General features: G+C 39.7%; 1 protein-coding gene across 2 annotated transcripts in view; it reads left to right on the forward strand.

Moving 5' to 3' along the window:
* The first annotated feature begins 9,660 nt into the window (after positions 1-9,660).
* The window catches only part of KIF2A (kinesin family member 2A), a 70,607-nt gene continuing 56,468 nt past the window's right edge, over positions 9,661-23,799 (forward strand). For both annotated transcript variants that reach the window (XM_081231530.1, XM_081231531.1), the window contains exon 1: positions 9,661-9,982. In XM_081231530.1, the coding sequence (XP_081087656.1) occupies positions 9,919-9,982 (64 nt within the window). In that variant the 5' untranslated portion in view covers positions 9,661-9,918. The remainder of the gene's footprint in view (positions 9,983-23,799) is intronic.

Consider the following 23,799-nt stretch of genomic DNA (forward strand, 5'->3'; position numbering starts at 1 on the left):
ACAAGAAATATCTCAAATAAACAACCTAGACTTACACCAAAAGCAATTGGAGAAAGAACAAAAAAACCCCAAAGTTAGCAGAAGGAAAGAAATCATATAGATCAGATCAGAAATAAACAAAAAAGAAATGAAGGAAACAATAGCAAGGATCAATAAAACTAAAACCTGTTTCTTTGAGAAAATAAACAAAATTGATAAACCATTAGCTAGACTCATCAAGAAGAAAAGGGAGAGGACTGGGTTTCCCTGGTGGCGCAGTGGTTGAGAGTCCACCTGCCGATGCAGGGGACACGGGTTCGTGCCCTGATCTGGGAGGATCCCACATGCTGCGGAGCGCCTAGGCCCGTGAGCCATGGCCGCTGAGCCTGCGCATCCGGAGCCTGTGCTCCGCAACGGGAGAGGCCCCAACAGTGAGCGGCCCGCGTACTACAAAAAGAAAAAAAAAAAAGGGAGAGGACTCAAATCAATAGAATTAGAAACGAAAAAGGAGAAGTAAGAACTGACACTGCAGAAATACAAAGGATCATGAGAGACTACTATAAGCAACTATATGCCAATAAAACGGACAACCTGGAAGAAATGGACAAATTCTTAGAAACGCACAACCTTCCGAGATTGAACCAGGAAGAAAGAGAAAGTATAAACAGACCAATAACAAGCACTGAAATTGAGAGTGTGATTAAAAATCTTCCAACAAACAAAAACCCAGGACCAGATGGCTTCACAGGTGAATTCTATCAAACATTTAGAGAAGAGCTAACACCTATCCTTCTCAAACTCTTCCAAAATATAGCAGAGGGAGGAACACCCCCAAACTCATTCTACAAGGCCACCATCACCCTGATACCAAAACCAGACAAAGATGTCACAAAGAAAGAAAACTACAGACCAATAACACTGATGAACATAGATGCAAAAATCCTCAACAAAATACTAGCAAAAAGAATCCAACAGCACATTAAAAGGATCATACACCATGATCAAGTAGGATTTATCCCAGGGATGCAAGAATTCTTCAGTATACACAAATCAATCAATGTGATAAACCATATTAACAAATTGAAAGAGGAAAACAATATGATCATCTCAATAGATGCAGAAAAAGTTTTCAACAAAATTCAACACCCATTTATGATAAAAACCCTCCAGAAAGTAGGCACAGAGGGAACTTACCTCAACATAATAAAGGCCATATGTGACAAACCACAGCCAACATCATTCTCAATGGTGAAAAACTGAAACCATTTCCTCCAAGATCAGAAACAAGACAAGGTTGTCCACCCTCACCACTATTATTCAACATAGTTTTGGATGTTTTAGCCACAGCAATCAGAGAAGAAAAAAAACCCGAAAGGATTCCAAATCAGAAAAGAAGAAGTAAAGCTGTCACTGTTTGCAGATGACATGATACTATACATAGAGAATCTTAAAGATGCTACCAGAAAACTACTAGAGCTAATCAATGAATTTAGTAAAGTAGCAGGATACAAAATTAATGCACAGAAATTTCAGGCATTCCTATACACTAATCATGAAAAATCTGAAAGAGAAATTAAGGAAACACTACCATTTACCATTGCAACAAAACGAATAAAATACCTAGGGATAAACCTACCTAAGGGGACAAAAGACCTGTATGCAGAAAACTATAAGACACTGAGGAAAGAAATGAAAGATGATACAAACAGATGGAGAGATATACCATGTTCTTGGATTGGAAGAATCAACATTGTGAAAATGACTCTACTACTCAAAGCAATCTACAGATTCAATGCAATCCCTATCAAACTACCAATGGCATTTTTCACAGAGCTAGAATAAAAAATTTCACAATTTCTATGGACACACAAAAGACCACGAGTAGCCAAAGCAATCTTGAGAAAGAAAAACGGAAATGGAGGAATCAGGCTCCCTGGCTTCAGACTATACTACAAAGCTACAGTAATCAAGACAGTATGGTACTGGCACAGAAACAGAAATATAGATCAATGGAACAGGATAGAAAGTCCAGAGATAAACCACGCACATATGGTCACCTTATGTTTGATAAAGGAGGCAAGAATATACAATGGAGAAAAGACAGCCTCTTCAATAAGTGGTGCTGGGAAAACTGGACAGCTACATGTAAAAGAATGAAATTAGAACACTCTCTAACACCATACACAAAAATAAACTCAAAATGGATTAAAAACCTAAATGTAAGGCCAGATACTATAAAACTCTTAGTAGGAAACATAGGCAAAACACTCTATGACATAATTCACAGCAAGATCCTTTTTGACCCACCTCCTAGAGAAATGGAAATAAAAACAAAAATAAACAAATGGGATCTAATGAAACTTCAAAGCTTTTGCACAGCAAAGGAAACCATAAACAAGATGAAAATACAACCCTCAGAATGGGAGAAAATATTTGCAAATGAAGCAAGTGACAAAGGATCAACCTCCAAATTTTACAAGCATCTCACGAAGCTCAGTATCAAAAAAACAAACAACCCAATCGAAGAAAGGGCAGAAGACCTAAATAGACATTTATCCAAAGAGGACATACAGATTGTCAACAAACACATGAAAGGATCCTCAACATCACTAATCATTAGAGAAATGCAAATCAAAACTACAATGAGGTATCACTTCACACCGGTCAGAATGGCCATCATCAAAACAATCTACAAACAATAAATGCTGCTGGTGAGGGTGTGGAGAAAAGGGAACCCTCTTGCACTGTTGGTAGGAATGTAAATTGATACAGCCACTATGGAGAACAGTATGGAGGTTCCTTCAAAAACTAAAAACAGAACTACCATATGACCCAGCAATCCCACTACTGGGCATATACCTGGAGAAAACCATAATTCAAAAAGAGTCATGTACCACAGTGTTCATCGCAGTTCTATTTACAATAGCCAGGACATGGAAGCAACCTAAATGTCCATTGACAGATGAATGGATAAAGAAGATGTGGCACATATATACAATGGAATATTACTCAGCCATAAAAAGAAATGAAATTGAGTTATTTGTAGTGAGGTGGATGGACCTAGAGTCTGTCATACAGAGTGAAGTAAGTCAGAAAGAGGAAAACAAGTACTGTATGCTAACACATATATATGGAACCTAAAAAGAAAAAAGAAAAAAAATGGTTCTGAAGAACCTAGGGGCAGGACAGGAATAACGACACAGACAGAGAATGGACTTGAGGACACAGGGAGTGGGAAAGTGAGAGAGTGGCATGGACATATATACGCTACCAAATGTAAAATAGATAGCTAGTGGGAAGCAGCCATATAGCACAGGGAGATCAGCTCGGTGCTTTGTGACCACCTAGGGAGGTGGGATAGGGAGGATGGGAGGGAGACACAAGAGGGAGGAGATATGGGGATATATGTATATGTACAGCTGATTCACTTTGTTATAAAGCAGAAACTAACACACCATTTTAAAGCAATTTTACTCCAATAAAGATGTTAAAAAAATTAAAAATAAAATGAAAATAATAAAAAAGGAAATCAACTATACTTCAAAATGAAATAAAAATTAAATCAAAAAAATAAAATAAAATTATGAGAATTTATTACTTATGTAATAATCTATATCTACTAGAGATTTTGAGATTTAGAAGATGGAAACATTAAATTTTGATTTTCTAGGTCATGTAAATGAGGAAATACATTACCAGTTTAGCTCATTCAAGAAAAGAAAAGACTATCAAATCAAAGAGTATAAATTTGACAATATAAAACAGAGTTAAACTTCCTTCATTTATTCAACAAATATTTGCTGAGCATCTGTGTTCCAGGTACTGTTCTATCTGCTGAAGATGTAACAAAGAACATTAGAAAAGGTTCCTACCCACAGGGAGCTTACTTTAGAATCTGGGAGGAGACAGATCAAAAAGTAAATAATGGAGCAAGGTAATTGAAGGTGGTGTTAAGTTACAGAGTGATAGAGAGTGAAGTGGGGGTGCGGTGAGGGGTAAGGAAAGACTTTTTTCAGGAGGTGCTTTTTGGCTAAGACCTGAAAGATGACAAGAAACAATCATATGAAAAGTTGAGCAAGAGCCACAATCTTGATCTGGGGAAGAGTTTGACATATTTAAGGGAAAGAAAAGAACTCAGTGAGGCTAGAGCAGAATGAGCAGGAGTGTGGTACCAGCCAAGGGTGGAGAGGTAGCCAAAGCTAGGTAATGCATAGCTCTGTAAAGAATTTAGATTGTATTCTAGGAAGCTGGTGATTGATTTTAAGAAGGATGTGATGTTATCTCTTTTACATTTTAAGTATAACTTTCATATCCTTTGACCTGATATTTTCATTTAGAGGAATTTTCCCACAAAAAAAGGTTTACAAAGATGTTCATAATTAGAATTTTATATTGAAGATAACCCAACAATACAGTGAATGTGTAAGCAAAAAATGATTTAGAAATATATCAAATAGTATGGGAATTCCCTGGCGGGCCAGTGGTTAGGACTCTGCTTCCACTGTAAGGGACATGTTTGGATCCCTGGTTGGGGAACTAAGATTCCGCATTCCATGCAGCAATGTCAAAAAAAAAAAAAAAAAAAAAAAAAAAAGAAATACATGGAATAGTATATGGCTATTAAAAATGATAAGTATATAGACATATGGACTATAAAGACACACTGATATAGTCATAAGAAGTGAAGTCAAGAAAAACAATTATTTTAAGAGACTAAATCTATAATGAAAAATGTCTTTATTTCCACTGTTGTAAAATGTATTTACTATGGCCTAGCTAGGCTCCACTCACAGTATATAACATATATTTTCAACTTAAAGAAGGAATTCATACAGCCATAAAAGTAAGTATGCATATTAACAAAGATTAGGGAAATAAGGTATGTTTGGGACCTTAATATTTACTGGAAAATTTGCTTTCTGTAAAGTTGATTACATCAAAACAGCAACCAAAAAATCAAGTGCTATCCTTTAACAACAAGAAATATTTCAGGGAAACCTGTTCTCTCTAGTTATACTTGACTTAGACTGAATACATTGAAAAAACTAACACCTGCCATAGTTTTTTAAAATAATGAGGATGTGTAGCACACCATCAATCATTTTGTTTTACATCACTGATGCTCCATGACAACTCTATAAAAGAGTTTACTAAGCTCCCGAATTAATAAGAACTATGTAAGGATATATAAATGATTTTCAATTTGGATATATTACTACAAATGGTGAAAAGACCACCTCCTGTTACTTATGAGTTCATACTCATCAAATTACTGAAAATCTGGTGTAAGGGGAAACCTCTACACTTCCTATACTTGAGAGGAATTAGTTATGTAAATGAAAATTAAGGCAAACATTTCATTAATAAGTATAAAGATTAGGAATACCTCAATGTAGACAATGATGGAATATGACACCACATTATTTGATATTTCTATATAGATCTAAGTTCAATATGGACCTTAAAAGGCTTTGTAAATTAGCTTTGTAGCAAAAGCTTACTGTTAATACAATCCAATACACTATCAAAAGGTATAAGTGAAAGTATACTATCAAAATAAGTTTGATAAGTAGACTATCAAAAAGTATACATGAAAGAATTATAATGAAGAAGGTGGACTAGGTAAATAACCAATCAATGTCTATTCAGTACCCAGTCCCTACGTGGGCAATGTATAGAAAATATCAAATTATGGAAATTCAAGGGTAATCAACTGGTTCTTAACCAGTTATATATACACCTCAGAATCTCCTGATGAGTTTTTTTTTTTTTTTTTTTTTGCGGTCTGTGGGCCTCTCACTGTTGTGGCCTCTCCCGTTGCGGAGCACAGGCTCCGGACGCGCAGGCCCAGCGGCCATGGCTCACGGGCCCAGCCACTCCGCGGCATGTGGGATCCTCCCAGATCGGGGTACGCACCCGTGTCCCCTGCATCGGCAGGCGGACTCTCAACCACTGCGCCACCAGGGAAGCCCCTGATGAGTTTTTAAAAAACAGACCACATTAAGTTCCCTCCTGGAAATTTTAAACTGTTAGGCCTGGAGTAGAGTTTGTGCTTACATATTTTTATTAAAATATTTTTTAAGTGCTTCTGATGATCATGGCTGGGTGGAGAATCACCCAGAGGGGACAGTCATTATAGATTAGAGTGGGTGGAGAAAGCATCATAAAGAAGGGAGACTACAGCTGTGCCTTGCCACATAGAAAGGCTTTAAATAGAGCAGAGTAAGGGACTTCCCTGGTGGTCTAGTGGTTAGGACTCTGTGCTTCCACTGCAGGGGGCATGGATTCAATCCCTTGTCAGGGAACTAAGATCCCCCAAGCCATGTGGCACAGCCAAAAATAAAAATAGAGGAGAGTAAATCACTTACTATATGAGCAGAAACTGAGGTAGGAATGGTATTGTTTGGGAGAGAGCAGGTAGGCCATTCTTCAATGAATTCAAGGCAAATAAAGATGGTAGTGTAGCAGGAAAAGCAGGGCGGGGGGTGATGGTGGTAGTGGTGGGATGAATTGGGAGATTCGGATTGGCATATATACACTAATGTGTATAAAATAGATAACTAATAAGAACCTGCTGTATAAAAAATAAATAAATAAAATTCAAAAATAAGATGGTAGGGCTTCCCTGGTGGCACAGTGGTTGAGAGACCACCTGCCGATGCAGGGGATGTGGGTTCGTGCCTCGGTCCGGGAAGATCCCACATGCCGCAGAGCGGCTGGGCCCGTGAGCCATGGGCGCTGAGCCTGCGCGTCCGGAGCCTGTGCCCCGCAACGGGAGAAGCCACAACAGTGAGAGGCCCGCGTACCGCAAAAAAAAAAAAAAAAAAAAAAAAAAGATGGCAGTGTATACTGAATGAGGTAATTACAAGTAACTGTTGACTTTAAAAAATATAATTCAGTAGAGGATTGAATCCAGATTTAGGGGTAAAAAATATAATTCAGTAGAGGATTGAATCCAGATTTAGGGGTTAGGAAATGAATGAGTGATGGGGAATCAAGGTAGTGGGTATTTAAAGCAGTCATTTGAGAATTTGGCAGGGGAAGGAAAGTAAAAAATAGAATGGAATTTAAATAGGAAGAGAAGGATCAAAAGAAGATTTTTTTTCCAAGACAAAGGAGCCTGAAAATATTTGCAGGCAGGAAGAGAAATCCAACAGAGAAGAAAAGAGTAAATATTCAGAGCGGGTAAAATTGGGATTTATATCTCCCAGGTGTTTTTAATGTATTTGTTTAAGGACTAAAATATATTACAATAAAATTACACCAGTTTAATTAGAATTAAAATTTGAGTAAATTTAATGGCAATGGGAAACACTGACAACCGAAGTCTCCAAAACAGCACAGGACAGAAAGGAGAAAACAAAGTCAAAGAGTTTCTGTCAACTGTATCCATTTCCTTCATTTGATCCTAGATCCACAAACTTTGTGTAATTGAGAATAGATGCAAACACTGAATGGAAAACTTCAAGTAAGAAGATGTAGACACGTACGTATAACTTGACCTACAACTGGAGCCAAGTCATGCCTCTGCTCTTCCCCAGAGGAGCAGGTAACTGGTTAAGGTGAGTGTTGGCTTCTGCTTCAAATCCTGCTCACTGGCTTAACAGCCTCTTCCTTGGAATAATCTCTTAACGTTTATGTACTAATGACCCCAAAGCAGAGAAAAAAAATTTTAATCTAGGCCTTATAAAGAGATTGGCTTGGCTCGATGACAGTAACTATGATTTTTTTTGAAATGGTTTATCAACTCAGGATAGGGTAGGACAACAGCAGCCACTATTAATAGGATATGACTTGATGGGAACTATCCTTAAGCAAGATTATTCTGTCAGTTAAGTTAGGATGGACTCGAGTGGGTAAAAGAATATAGACAGGTCTGTAAAGCTCTTGCTATCCTCTCAAATGTGAGGTGCTGAGGGCCAGAGGCAAATTGCAAAGTGTGTTTAATTGTACATCACTGGATATAAAATTTGAATTAATGATTTGAAGATTACAGTAGAGTACTAGGTTATTTTTTGTAGGGTGGTTTACTTTGTTTTTTAACTTGATTATAAATACAAAGTACTATCACATTTTATTTCACTTGACCCTCATGAAAACTTCCCACAGGGTTCAAAGTATGTGTCGGCAACCATGATAATACATAATATTTTATGAAGCAATTTTAAATTTAATAGCTGTATAGCTTGATTTCTTTGTATTCTTTAAAGAATTTGCAAGCAAATAAATAGATGCTGTATACCTCAGTCATAGAGACATCAGGGAATGAGTTTTACTAGACAGAAGCTCAAAGAGTTCAGATAAAACTCTCAAGGTTATTAAAAAAAAAACAAAAACTCAATCTTGATTTGGTCAAATCTTATTCTGAAACAGAGGCCCTGAATTGAGATTTACAGTAATGTCATTTCTGGAATGTAAAAGCCGGTTATTTTCTAACTTGTCTACCCAGTGTTTTTTTCATAGACATTATTTTTACTTTAGATTGGATCTAAGAAACTTTCTTCTTTTGACAACTATGCCTTTAATATATTCAAGTTACAAACGTAGTCTGAATCTTTCAACAATTCTTTTAGGATCTATTTGACTTGATTACTTATATTAGGTTGAAAACTCTAGCCATTTGCATATATCCACACACGCACTTAACACGCATATATCCAGTTTCCAATTTTTAAATTTTAAAACTGTTAAGTTTTTAGTTAATATTACAGGGAGATTAACAATGACTAGAGAAAGTAGGGCACGATAAGTGTGTTTCCTCCATATGAAGTCCTAATACTAGAAGCAAAAGTCATTCGTTTGGAGGTTTTACAGTCCTGTAAACATAGTTTCTATGGTCCCTGTCCACATGGCCTTCCTGCTCTGCCAGGATGAAGAATCCCGCTCTCCACATGCTGATGTGGTCAGACTAACTAAGTGACTGCAGGAAAGGCACCTTCCTTAGTCAACCTTGTGTCTGCCCTCTGGTCCTTGAATCATAGTTACTGGTTTTATGGTCCAGTGCAAATAGTCTTGAACCCTACAGTAGAGACAAGACACCAGCATCGGATGCATCATAAACTGAGCAGTCAAGCTCCTCCCCCCCGCCCCCATACCACAAGGTTTCTTTTTGAGTGGCGATGAGCTATAAGTCAAAGCCATGAAAAGAGGACCTTCATTCTGACCTAGGGTGGGTGACACCTAAAAGGTGTTTCTTCTTTTCTTCCACAACTGGATGGGAAACCTTGGGACGGTTACTTGGACAGGCCACCTCTAAGTAGCAACAGAGGTGACACTCTCAGATGAAACACTGAACCCATGCTGTCAATGGCCGACCCCTAAATTCATCCCTCAGCCACGCGCTCCAGCCGGAACTCCCAGAAACCACAGGGTCCTTAATCCATTCCAGCAACAGCGCCAATTTTTGGATGCCAGAGAGGCCGGATGGCACCGGGGCTCGGGTTCCTGCCTCTTCCAGGCCGCACGCCGAAATCAACCGAGACGCAGGCTCGCTGCGACCCGTAGAGCCAGCGTTCTGCTCCCTCGGCCGACCTCACTGCGGGCGGGGCCGCCTCGAGGCAGCGGGGAAAGGCAGGCAGAGGAGGAAGAGACGCGGGAGGAGCGCTCTGCGCAGGCGCGCGGCGCCCCGCCTCCCCAGCGTCTGCTCCAGGGCGGGCGGCGCGGGCCCTCCCACTTTCGCCCGCGCCGCCTCACGGCCCCGGCCCTCGCTTCACCCCGACGCCCCGGCGTGCGCGTCCTCCCGCCGGCCTGCAGGCCCGGGGCCTCCGCCTGCCAGCCCGCCGCTGCTCTTCGCGGCCCCGGCTTGCGTTCACGCTGTCGCCCGGGCCGGCGCGGCCGCGGGCAACCGCTCCCCCTCCCACACCTACCCCGTCCCCTCCCCGCCTTTTCCGCCCTCGCGTCCCCCTCCCTCGGCCAGCCGCCGCTGCTCCAGATGAGGTGATGGCAACGGCCAACTTCGGCAAGATCCAGATCGGGATTTACGTGGAGATCAAGCGGAGCGATGGTGAGCCTCGTCGCCGCCCCTGCCGCCCGGGCCCCGCATTCGGGCGTGCACGGAGGGGACGCGGGCGCCTGCTGCCTCATTGATTACTCCGCCGCGCAGTGGGGGCGGGAAGGCGGCGGCGGCGGCGCTTTTGTGTGTGGCGTGTGTGCGAGTGAGGCCAGCTTGGGGTCCGCCCTGGGTGCCGCTGCAGTGCCGGGGCGGGGAGGGGCCCTTCGGGGGGCTGGGCCGGGGGAGGCCGGCGGGGAAGGGCCCTGGTGTAGCGGGCTGCGACTCTGGGGGCTTCGGGCGGGCGCGCTGGCGGGTCCCGGGCCGGGAGCCCTCGCGCCTCCCGCGATCTCCATCCTCCCCGGGGACGCCAGCCCGGGGGGTGGGGGCAGCGGGCTCCGTTAGGGTTGACCCAGCCTTGCGTCTCACCCCGGCCTTTTCATTTTCCGGCCTCATCGCTGCGGGGGTGGGGAGAGCGTGAAGACCAGAGATTTCAGTATTTAGGGAACCGACTGCTGGTTGCAGGCTGAGGTGGGGGAGAAAGGCCAACCCCGCTGGTTTAAAGTGTCTGGCTGTCACGTTTCTTCGTCTGTCGTTTCTCGAGCATGCCTCTTTCTTTTTTGCTAGTCCCTTCCTTGGAAGAAGGATGCGGAGCTTGTCGTGCACAGCCATGAATAAGGGTGCGGATATAAATGGGGAGAAGTATTCGATAAGCTTCTCAAAGGTGATGAGGCTGAAAGGGAAGGAGCGGGATGAACCTAGTCAGTGCGAGGCACTACTGGGAGGGTGGGGCTGGGGGACCGTCTGTTGATATTTTCACACCCTCCGGAGAGGTAACCTAGAGGAAAGTGTAAGACGAGGTACGGGCTTAATTAAAAGGAGAGAGAAAGCCCTAGGCTTCTGTCTCTTTCTATAGGTTTCTCTTGGGGAAAATGTTTTATGTCACTAGTCAGCCAGGCTTGGAAATAGTTTATATTGTAAAGGAGAAACCGCATGGAGAGGGATAAATTATTTTCTTTCGATCCAAGCATTGAAGAAAGTAGAGGTGTGTAATATCGAGAGGTGTGCGGTGTTCCTTATACCGTACCTTTAATTTGTGGCTTATTATCGTTTAGCCTAGTCGGTGGTAACTGTCGCTGGTACATCCACACCCTCTTGGTTTCTACCAGGTTTGACCAAGTTATGTGAAGCTGAGATTGACTTTCATGTTATCTATGTGATGTATTGGAAGACCTTGTATAGCTGATGATTTTTTCCCCTTCGTTATATTTGACATAATTTGTGTTAACAACTGGAAGCATTATTATCCTGTATGTGAAAAGATGAATTATACCACTTAGAGCTTTAGAAGTGACCAGCAACACTAGTGGGAAAGAGATGTCTCTTTTACTTGGGTTGGGGTTTCTTTATATTTTCTCTTCAAATAACTTTTCTTAAGCAGTGCTGTTGAGTGCAGTTTCTTTTTTAGGTAAATGCAGGTTCACCGTATACTAGCAAGAGTAGGGTTTATATGTTATTTTAATTTGGGGGGAGGGGCATAAAAATGAGTAAGTTCTTTACATTCTAAGCCTTTAACTATGATTATAGGTGTTACTGTAGAGTCTATCAGAAGTATGATATTTGAAAGGTTTGGATAATTTTATATTTTCTGGGGTAACACCTTTTTATTTAAACGTATCAGACTGGAAACAATTTTGGTTTGGGGGGGTGGTTCTAGGATAGAGGCTTTTAATACTGTTTCTGCCTTAACCTTCTGCCTGTACTAGAAACCCAGACATGTAAGAGCTTTGTGTTCTTACATAAGTGCAAGTAACCTAAAATCACATTTCAAAGCAGTTTGCCCTTGAGAAATAATGGAAATCATTACAATGTATATCATCTCAACTTATAGTCATGTACATATTTATGCTCCTCAGATGCATGGTAGAGTTGAAGGTAACAGATAAGCAGAGAGCTTGAAAAGAAGGGAATGATCATTTGCATTGGGTGGTGGTGTTTCACAGTAGAAATTGATGTCTGGGAGACGCCCCCCAAGCTTTCCCTTTTTCACTTTAAAGAAGCTGTTTTGTTTCTTCCCATTTCTATAGCGTACGTGTTTTAGATAAAACAGTAGTGGTCATTGTAACAGAAATAAACTTTGTAGTTGGTTGAGCACGAATGTAATGCCTGAGACAGTGGAAACCACAGGATGAAGAAGGGCTGCTAGACTGCTGTTAACTGGTGACTTGATGTTTTTCTGCATGCTTGCTAATGGTGATCCTTGTCCTTGTTTCCGAGCATGCTTCTCCCATCCGTTATGTTATATTAAAAAATATATATTCCCAGGTAACTAAAGTAGACTTGTTACTCTCTTTCAATACCCTGCTCAAAACTAATCCCTGATAAGTCTTCATTGATTACTAAAGCTGGATGGCCGGTCAGCCACTGAATTCCTAAGTCATTAGGAGACTCGTGAGACAGCATATTTCCTTAAGTATTAATATTTGGGTACATTTTTCTTAATATTATGTTTTCACACTGACCAGACAAGGGGTAGTGTGGAGAACGCAATTGAGGGATGGCAGCCTCCCCGTGCCCACTTCAACCAGAGCCAGAGCATTAAGGAATTTTAAATTCTCTGAATTCATCTGTGTATCCAATCATGTTCCTAGCTGAGTTCCCTGTATTCAGTTTTTGAGCAAATCATTCATTATTGGATTTTGGTTTTCGAACATTATTTTAATTAACCATTAAGATGAAGTCTTACCTGGAAGGGAGACCCTTGCCTCTGTGCTCATCCTGTGAGCCACTTCCCTCTCTACCCCCCATGCCCACCACACCTCATACAGGCCTCTTATTCAAGACTCCCAGAGTTGTTTGAAACTGAGTGATCTGTGAAGGCTTGCTGACTTTTTTGGTATTCTAAGATTAGAAGTGATAGAGGTTAGGCTTGGACTCCTCAGATTATCCCTAGCCACGGGAGATAACCTGGTGTGAAATTGGACTGCTTTCTGGAAATGAACACTCATGTTTATTTTCTTGCATGTGTCTTCCTATTATCTTTCTGATTCAGTTTCTTTTTGTAATCTAATGACCCTGAAAACTGCATTCTTAACTGTTGTGTAACTAGGTAGTTTTCATTGGGAGATGCCCCCCCCCCCAAAAAAAAAAACCACCGTGCACTGTTAAAACATTCCTTATTCGTTCTACGGTACCTGTGACTATTGTTTGCGGGCTGGGGGAGTGATGAGATACGTTTTGAATATTTCAAAGCTGCAGCTATGATGGGATTGTTCTTTGGGGTTTCTTAGTTGCAGGATTGATAAATGTGATCTGAAGAGAATCATACACTATTTCAACCAGACAGATCCTTGGAGATGATCTAGTTCTCATTCTTATAGGTGTGGAAACTGAGTCCCAAGTCACTATAAATGACTTGTCTAGATTCATACACCTTCATACAGTGGCAGCCAGGAACCTGGCTTACATAGCATAGAAACCATACTATCAAGGACTGTGACAGTAGAGGAAGAATTCTCTATTATTTGGGAACCATATACAGCTTTCTACAGCCCAGTAAAGATGTAGGAAATTGCTTCTCACTCATGGGAAAGCCACTAGAGAGCAGTATTATAGAGCCCAATTGGAATGATCCAGTAAAAACTGTTATGGTATGTTTACTAGAAGGTCACAAAACTCAGAATTGTGGGAGAAAAAATATTCCTGTGTCTTAATTAAATGCTGAAAAGAGTGCTTTAATTAAGCATCTGAAATCCAGAGGAAAGTGAATATTTGAAAGGACCCATCAGGAATCTTTGAGTTTGGGGCAGGCAGTCTTTAGAAAAGATTTCAATGACTTAATTCTCTACCTACTTTGCCACATATATTCTTCTGCTAGTTCATCTTTACATGTCGTTATATAGGCTTTTGGAGAACAGACTGAATTTAGGTAATAAAAATGAACCACATAACAATATAGTTCCTTTTGGTACAGTTATGTGATTTTGATTATGAAGTGGGTAGAATGGAGGAAATTGTGGTCTAGTGATTTCTTTTTACATGGTGATTAGCATGATGATGGTTCTATATATATATATATATATATATATGTATGTATGTATTTAGGTCTTCATAGTTTTCCAAATAGTTATCTAATTGAATCCTCACATAAACCCTGTGAGGTAAGTAGGGTAGGGGGTGGCAGATTCATTGTTTTATAGGTGAAGAATCTGAGGTTGGATTACTTGCAAGATCACATGGTTAATAAGAGGCATAGCCTGGACCAAAAACAAAGTCCTTTTACTCCTAGCTCTCTTCAAATGCTGGCACATGTTTGCTGATGATGGTATGAAGTTGATCACTTTGTGTACTTTGATTTTCTTTTTTTTTTCTTTTTTGAGATATGAAAGCCCCTTTTGCTCAGATAACCTACAATTAATAATGTTGCTTAAATTTGCCCTATTGGAGAGACCAAATTGATGTCTGATATTTTATTAACTATAAGCATTAGGATTCAGCAATCTAAGCCTTTAAAGCCCTTTTCTATAGTCAATCACTTGTTGCTTCCAGAACTACCACAGAAAGAAATCTATATTCATTGCCTAGTCACTTGATTCTTAAGATAGAAATTTTGGAACTGTGGGGAAAGGCACGTTAACAAGGTTAACTTGTTTGTGTGTCAAAAATCTAGAGAAAATAGCAAAGAGCCAGTTAAGCTTGTGTCCCTTCAAATAGGGAAGGAGGCACAAGTGTGGAAAATCCAGAAAAAGATTCCTTGAGAGCTCATCCAGACCCATTCTTTCTAGTCACAAGTATACTTGTCGTTAATATTACATTAATTTTTTGCAAGGCTTAATTTTTGGAATTAACCACCAACCTTGCTTTTAACAGCTCTATCCTGTAACCTAAAATAATCTTTTAAGGTGTTTGTTTGTTTTGATATTGTAGTTTTGAGCTTGAGAATAGATAAAATTTTTAAGCCCTGAGTAAAACTAATTTTCGCTTTTCTGGTCCAATTGTGGAGCAATTGTGGGAAGGTTGCTCTTCTATCACACGCCAGCTCTTTTAATTAAAGTAGTACTAATGGTATTGTACTGCCTAAGTGAAAATAGACATTAGAACCTCACCATATTAAATATTTAAGTGCTTGATTACACATAGTGGATGTTGTGCCATGTACGAGAACTAAATACAAGTTCATGGTGATTGGGATTTGTCTAGTGAAAACTTACGCAAAATGAAATGGAGTATCATTTCATTGTTGGTTAACCTTAAGTTTAACTTTTTGCTTCTATCTCCCAAGAGTAAAATGAGGGGAGAGGTGTCCCTTTTAAAAGTTGTGCTTCTAGATCTAGTCCTGGGCTTTCCCATTTTGGGTACTGCTTGTTTTTCTCACTACCTACCTACTGCAATCAAGCTTGCAGTTCAAATGGGCATTTATTAGGGTGTGAGAGTATTTTGGTGTATAGACCTTAAGTGATTATGTCATATCACAAAATAATGTGATCTCATAATTCTCTGTTTTCTTATTATAGAGTTAATTAAGTATACTTTTGTTAACAGTCTGTTAAATATAGGTCATTCTGATGCGTGTTGGAGATACAAAAAAGAATAAGATACACGCACTTCTTGCCCTCAGAAACACATGATTGATAACATAGTATGATTAGTACTGATAGAACTATGCCATTCTGTGTGTACATCATTACCACTTACCTTTTTAGGTTTAGACTCTTAAGACTCTTGAAGTTATGCGTCTTCTGGATGGAAAATACATGTCATACATGCTGTCCTTTTCACCTCCTTTTCCCATGACCAATATCCATTATCTCTCGTGGCATGCCTTCCTGATAAACCCATATATTCAGTCTCAGAATTCTTCTTAAAAGACAGCACCACCAGTCCTGGTAGCCCTTGTCAGTCGATTGAAATTGGCATTATTTGTCATTACTGGCCTATTTTCTGTTCTCTAATACTCATTTGAGTTTTGACTTTATAACTTTTAACCTTTGTTTTGATACTTAAAGGAATAAGGTTTATTCCATTTTAAATTTCTGGCAGACCAGTCCCTGGCAGCAGATTCCTCTCTAGATATCCTTTGTTGGGGTGCTTGTAAACGCAGGGACCAAGGAAGCAGATAGAGCCAGCTGATGGTGCTTCTGTGTAATTTGGGAACAGCCTCTTCACACAGTGTGGCCAAGGGACTATGAGAACCAGGCACCTCCCTGGGCTATATTTTACTTACTTTCAAAGACTTTTTCTCCAGGTTTTTATTGGTTTTGGCATTAATTTTAACCAGATTTCACCTATATAAAATTTTTTAAAGGAAGGGTTGGATCAGGATGGGATACACTTCTGGTGAAATTTGTTGAGTGTCTACATTATGCAAAGAATGACCCCTTTGATTAGAACTCTTGGCCAGGAGCTATCTACTCAGCCTCATCCAGATAGCTTGTATCTTCCAAACTGCCACTTGAGTTTTGTTTCTTTCTTAAAAAGTGAATCCAGGTGTTAATCTTGATACCTGAAGGGATTTAACATTTGTGCCCTTTATAAGTCAGTTGCTTTGCTAAATCCAGTATCTCGTTTGACTTTCATGACAACCCTATAATGTAGACAGTATCTTCCCATTTTACAAGAGAAACCCTGTGCTCAAGTGTATAAACTACTGTAAAGTGTTTAAGCCTCATGAAGGAGCATTTTAGATATTTACATTATATATATTGGTCAAGGCTATGTGGTAAGTGTATTTTTGGGATGTGGGATATGGATATATTTAGAGAACATATTGGATAAATGTTATGGGAGTTCTGTTTCTAGCCTGGGTAGGATTAGTGTAGTGGTTCACAGCCCTGACTGCTTATTAGAATCACCTGTGGGGCTTTGGAAACAAACAACCAAACATAAACAACTCCCCACCTATCACTACCGGTATCTGGGTCCTTTGCCTAGAGATTCTATTTTAATTGGTCTGATATGGAGCCAGGGCCTCAGTATTTTATTTTAAGACATCCCATACGCTGGTGAAACTTAACTTCATACACTGGTGATTTCAGTGTGCACCCAGGGTTGTGATCCATTATTTTAGAAAAAGTAGCATCTCCTAACAGTAATCTGACAAAGCCTCATGGCAAGTGAAGTTTTAATGATGGGAGGAAGATGACCAGTAGATTGCCTTGGGGGGAAGGAGGCATTCTAGGCCTGTGGCACAACATGTGAACTGCAAATGGAGGGCTGTCAGGTAAAGGGCATTTAAAACAGGCATACCAGAGGGTGATAGATGAGGAAAGGAAGGAAGGAGGAGTAATCTGGGACACCTTATTAAAGACTTGGCAACGAAGGTAAGGTAAGGCATCTTGGAATTAATTTCTAGGACACTTGGAAACTACTGTAGGACTTAATCTCCTAAGAGCAGTAATAGGAGTTAGCTAGTGATTAGTGATAGATTAGAGGGAGAGTAGTACTGAAAATGAGAGCTAGAAAGGATAAGATTGCATTAGTCAAGGAGGGTAAGCAGTGGTTAAGGAACAGATGAAATACAGAACACTGTAAAAAGAATTGATGCTATAGTCAATATATCACTTGTGCTGAATAAAGGGCAGATGTGTTGAAAGGAATAGACTTAACATTTGGGAAGGCTGAGTGTTGGTTATAAAATTTCTTCAATCTGTTTAATCAAGCTAATCCTATTCACAAATACAGCCTAGAGGACTGCAGAGCCAGTGTACAATGTGCTATCAAAGAGCATCCAACTCAAGACTGTTCATAGTTTTTGCCATTAGTATCTTAAAAATAAGTGAGCCTAAGGTATGAGTCACTTCCAATAAATGTTTATATGTAGATCAGGAATTTACTTAAGCTGTAACGCTTTGCCTACTTAAGAAGACTCAGTTATAGTATATTAGCCAAGACCCTCTCAGAACTCCTAGAAGAGAATGGGAAGGAAAAACAGTACTTAAAGGATCTGGCTTCGACTCTTTAAGGGATGGAGTGTTTTGATTCTTAAAATGTACCTGCTCTCCTTTACTTCTCCTTTGCTCTTATTTTTGGCCTATTTTTTTTTCTGCCCTGGCTTTTGCCTTCCCTTTTCATCCTCAAGATTCTGAATGTCATTTCAGCATTTAGAATCTCTTAACTACTATTTGCAATTTAGGACTTAAAAATGGGTAAGCAAAGGATGAGTAGAGAGAGCCCAGTGGATTTTTAGGGCAGTGAAATTATTCCTTATGATACTGTAATGGTGAATACATGTTGTAAATTTGTCAAAACTCAAAGAAGATACACCACCAAGAATGCACTCTAATGTAAAATATGTACTTTGAGTATTAATGACGTGTCAGTATAGGTTCGTTGATTGTAATAAGTGTACCCTGTGCGGGATGTTGATAGTATGGGAGGCTGTGGGTATGTGGGGACAAGGGATATATGGGAATTTTCTGTACCTTCTGTCTAATTTTGCCACGAACCTAAAACTGCTCTTAAAAAACATCTACTTTTTTTTTTTTTTTTTCTTTCTTTTTTTTTTGCGGTACGCGGGCCTCTCACTGCTGTGGCCTCTCCCGTGGCGGAGCACAGGCTCCGGACGTGCAGGCTCAGCGGCCATGGCTCACGGGCCCAGCCGCTCCGCGGCATGTGGGATCTTCCCGGACCGGGGCACGAACCCGTGTCCCCTGCATCGGCAGGCGGACTCTCAACCGCTGTGCCACCAGGGAAGCCCAAAAAACATCTACTTTTAAAAGGGAGGGAGGTATGCAAACTTCAGGCGAACTTCGTATGTTAAAAGTCGGAGCTACTCTCTAAATAATGGACCAACTAGTGACAAGAATTTATAATATTTTAAGAATCAGGATCAACCCAGTAGGGTTGCAGTTAAGGTAAATTTTTGCTCTTCATTTTTGTTATCCTTAGTCTGTTGGCCAATATGAGATACTTAGGGTTCGCTGACAAAATTTTTAAATGAGCTGTAGTGCAATGAGAGGATTCAGATAAGCTTAGCAACTTTACCTCCATCTCTTTACTTTGGCCCATGGACATTTTGAGTTTATAGCTCAAATAGCATGACAAATGTCCAAGCATTGTATTAGAAGCTTCATCCTTGAAATTGACCAGGGTTTAATTTAAACAAGAGTTTACCTGTTCTAGTTAAACTATAGGTAATTCTTGATGTAAGATATGCATATGAGATCTAATTATGTCATCCTATGAAAAGTGAGTTGGGAACGCAAACAGCATTAAATTTTGCGGGGTGGGGAAGGTAGTATTTTTAAGCCTGTAGTTTACTATGGACTGCTAAAGGGAAATGGATATAGTGATTTACCTATATGGTTTTTAGGAAATTAGAACCAATTTGAGGCCCTAATTAATGAGGTAAGTCTTAGAATTTAGCCACAGACAGCTCTCTGATGAAATACTGCTATTGGTCAAAACTTGCTTATATTTCTACAGTGAGGAAATTGACTTGTCCAAGGTCATACATAAAGTAGCAAATATGACATCAGAACATAGATTATCTGCCTCGAAAGTCCTGTACATTCTAATTCCTTTAGAGTTCTTTGTGTACTATGAATGTTCCAGGCATTGGAAGTCAGGTCATTAATTAAATAATACTTTCTTTTTTTTTCTATAGTATAGATTGCCTTCATGTGTTTTTATTAATCCAGCTAGCATTTGCAGCATGACCATTATTATGAGTCCCTTCATCTGATGCCTTTGAGGGAATAGGTATAGGACTTTCCCCTAGAATAGGCTACTTTGTCAGTTACAACAGAATGTTAAATAGCTATTGTACTCAGTGCAGGTACTCTGGCTATATAATTTCTTTTGAAAAAAAGTTCTAGGGACTTTCTTGGTGGTCCAGTGGTTAAGATGCTGTGCTTCCAGTGCAAGGGGCATGGGTTCGATCCCTGCTCGGGGGACTAAGATCCTACATGCCACGCGGCCAAAAAAAAAAAAAAAAAAAGTTCTAGACTATTCGAGTCTGTCTGCATCGCCTAAGTTTAGGCCCAAAGTTTGGACAAGTACATACGCTAGCATGTGAAAGAATGCTTCTTATTAGATGAGCAACTTTATTGTTAGGAAAATACAATATTAGACCTACTTGCTAGGAGTCCACTGGTATTATTGATTAATTGGGGCGCCTGTCTAGATTCAGTGATCTTTATTTTTATGAAACTGTTCTTTGAAATTGTTTTGGGATAATATGTGTGTTGCATTTTTACAAATTATTTTCCAGTTATAGGTGATATTGAGAGTTGATTACAATATGGCCCTAGACGTTGGGATGTATGTAGTTTTATTGAGTGATACACATCAGAAAGTCTACAAACAATAAATGCTGGAGAGGGTGCGGAGAAAAGGGAACCCTCCTACACTATTGGTGGGAATGTAAATTGGTGCAGCCACTATGGAAAACAGTATGGAGGTTCCTTAAAAACTAAAAATTAACACAACATTGTAAATCAACTATACTTCATTTAAAAAAAACAAAATGAAACTGAAAGTAGAGTTACCATATGACCCAGCAATCCCACTCCTGTGCGTATATCCAGAAAAGGCAAAAACTCTAACTTGATGCATCCCAGTGTTCATAGCAGCACTATTTACAATAGCCAAGACATGGAAGCAATCTAAGTGTCCATAAACAGATGAATGGTCAAAGAAGTTGTGTGTGTGTGTGTGTGTGTGTGTGTGTACACACAGAATGGAATATTAATCAGCCATAAAAGAGAATGAAATATTGCCATTTGCAGCAACTTGGATGGACCTAGAAATTAACATACTGGGCAATTCCCTGGTGGTCCAGTGGTTGGGACTCAGTGCTTTCACTCCGTTGTCCTGGGTTCAATCCCTGGTTGGGGAACTAAGATACCACAAGCCATGCGGCACAGCCAAAAAAAGAAATAATCATACTAAATGAAGTAAGTCAGACAGAGAAAGACAAATATTATATGATATCACTTATATGTGGAATCTAAAAACCAACACAAATGAACTTATTTACAGACTCACAGACATAGATAAAATTTATGGTTACCACAGGGGAAGGTAGGGGGAGGATAAATTAGGTGTATGGGATTAACAGAAACACATCACTATATATAAAATAGATAAACGACAAGGATTTACTGTATAGCACAGCGAACTATATTCAATGTCTTGTAATAAGCTATGATGGAAAAGAATCTGAAAAAGAATATATATGTATGTATATCGGAATCACTTTGCTGTATACCTGAAACTAGCACAATGTTGTAAATCACCTATAGTTCAGTTAACAAGAAAAGAAAAATTCTTGGTGTAAAACTAAAATGTCACTACGGTTTAAAAAAAAAAAGAGTGATACATTTCTTTTAACCTTACATGCCCTTTCAGGTTTAATTAAGAGCCATTTCTTAACGAAATTAAAATTAAATAAAACTTATTTTCCTCCTACCACTCATACCTTTCCTTCTTAATCTATGCAGTTGCATCCTTATCTCTCCATTTTCTAAATGTTGGTGTTCTTCAGGGCTTGGTCCTAACCCTGCAGTACTTCTTGCACAGTATTATTCTCTCTGGGTGAACTAAATGCTTCTCTTCACCTCAGGCTAGTTGAAGACACATTCTGTTTGTCTAATGAATTACTAATTATCTTCACTTGGATAGCTCATAAATACCTCAAATACAGCATGTCCAAAATTGAACCCATTCCCCATTCCCCAAATCTGTTCCTTCAGTATCTCTCATTACTTTCATTCATCGTGTTACCCCAGTCAGAAACCTAGATGTCTTCCTTGACTCCTTGTTCTGTCTTGACCTTGTTTCTTCTCATCAGGTTCTCTTCACTGCTCAAGTACCTCTTCAGTCCTTACATTTTTCCATCCCTCTACTATACTTTGGTCAGGCTAGCATTATGTCTCATCTGTACTGCTGCAACAAATTCCTAATAAATTCTTAAGGTCTCTCTACCTTTGGTTGATTACTTTTTCAGAATAACCTTTCAAACATGATCACCTGCTTAAAACTTTCTGATAACTTCCTTTACCTCTCTTACCCTTTGGATAAAAAAACCCCAGCTCTGTAACATAGGCTACTGTAGACCCTGAACAATCTGACTTTCCTCTCCAGTCTCATTTCTTGCCACTTACCTGAGGCACTCCAGACACTGAGCTCTTAGAACTTGTACCTAACCTATCTAACTGCTGTTGCTTTTTTGTGTATGTTAAACACTTCATCCTTCTTCGATTCCTAGACCAGGATGGGTCCCCTGCTTTATGTTCTCTGAGTCCCCTCTATTTACTCTGTCAGAACACTCATGGGACAGTATTATGTGTTTAATTGTCTCTGGTCAGACTCAAGTTTCATCATATCCCCAGTGCCTAGCAGAGGATCTCTACACCCTTAATAAATTATCTGTTTGCTGAACCAGTGATTAAATGAATATCTAGCTGTGCTATTCTTTCACTACTCTGTCTATTCAAATTTTGACATTCTGGTAAAAATTGATTTGTGTTCATCCTCCAGGCATCAAAAGTATGACATAACACGCAGAGCACAGGGAGATCAGCTCGGTGCTTTGTGACCGCCTGGAGGGGTGGGATGGGGAGGGTGGGAGGGAGGGAGATGCATGAGGGAAGGGATGTGGGAACAGATGTATATGTATGACTGATTCACTTTGTTATAAAGCAGAAACTAATTAAAAAAATAAATAAAAATAAAAAAAAAAATAAAAAAAAAGTATGACATAACAAAGTATGTGTCATTGCTTTTAACGTATACTTTCTTTTTTAAATTTAATTACCTGTTTTGAGTAGCAACGTGTGTAAATGTGTACCTTTTCCCTACAGACGGCATATTGTACACACTGGTGCTTCTTAATTTTATTTTCACTTAATAATAACAAAAATATCTTAGAGAACCTTTCAGTACATAAATAACAGTCTCATTCTTTTTCTTTTTTTAAAATTTTTATTTTATATTGGGAGTATAGTTGATTAACAATGTTGTGTTAGTTTCAGGTGTACAGCAGAGTGTTTCAGTTATACATGTACATGTATTATTCTTTTTCAAATTCTTTCCCCATTTAGGTTATTACAGAATATTAAACAGAGTTCCTTGTACTATACAGTAGGTCCTTGTTGGTTATCTATTTTAAATATAGCAGTGTGTACATGTCAATCCCTAACTCCCAGTCTGTCCCTCCCCCGCTTCCTCCCTGGTAACTGTAAATTCGCTCTCTAAGTCTGTGAGTTTGTTTCTGTTTTGTAAATAAGTTCATTTCTATCATTTTTTTAGATTCTGCATATAAGCGATATCATATGATATTTGTCTTTTTCTGACTTACTTCACTTACTCATTCTTTTTCATAGCTGCATTTTATTAGTGATTATATATACCACAATTAAGATTATGCCCATTCTTTAGCTACTGTACAGCAAGTACTGTACTGAATAATCTTGAGCTTATGTCATTTTTTACATACATGACTACATCTGTAGGATAAAGTCCTAGAAGGAGAATTGCTGGGTCAGAGAATTGTTCATTTTAAATTTTGATGGATCTTGCCAGTTTGCTTCTATAGAGAGTGTGTGAATTTACCTTCCTATCTGCAGAAGTGCCTGTTTCCTCATATCCTTGTCCATACAGTGTACAAACATACGTTTTTGAGGTTAGCTTGGATTATGAAGTTCATACTGTGCCTATAGAACGTTTGTTTTGTTTTTTTTTCCCTGAAGTTAAATGGCCCTTAAAAGATAACAGGTTTGGGCTTCCCTGGTGGCGCAGTGGTTGAGAGTCCGCCTGCCGATGCAGGGGATACGGGTTCGTGCCTCGGTCTAGGAAGATCCCACATGCCGCGGAGCGGCTGGGCCCGTGAG

This window comes from Mesoplodon bidens (genome assembly GCF_964165515.1).
Source record: "Mesoplodon bidens genome assembly, chromosome: 4".
Taxonomy (NCBI): Eukaryota; Metazoa; Chordata; class Mammalia; order Artiodactyla; family Ziphiidae; genus Mesoplodon; species Mesoplodon bidens.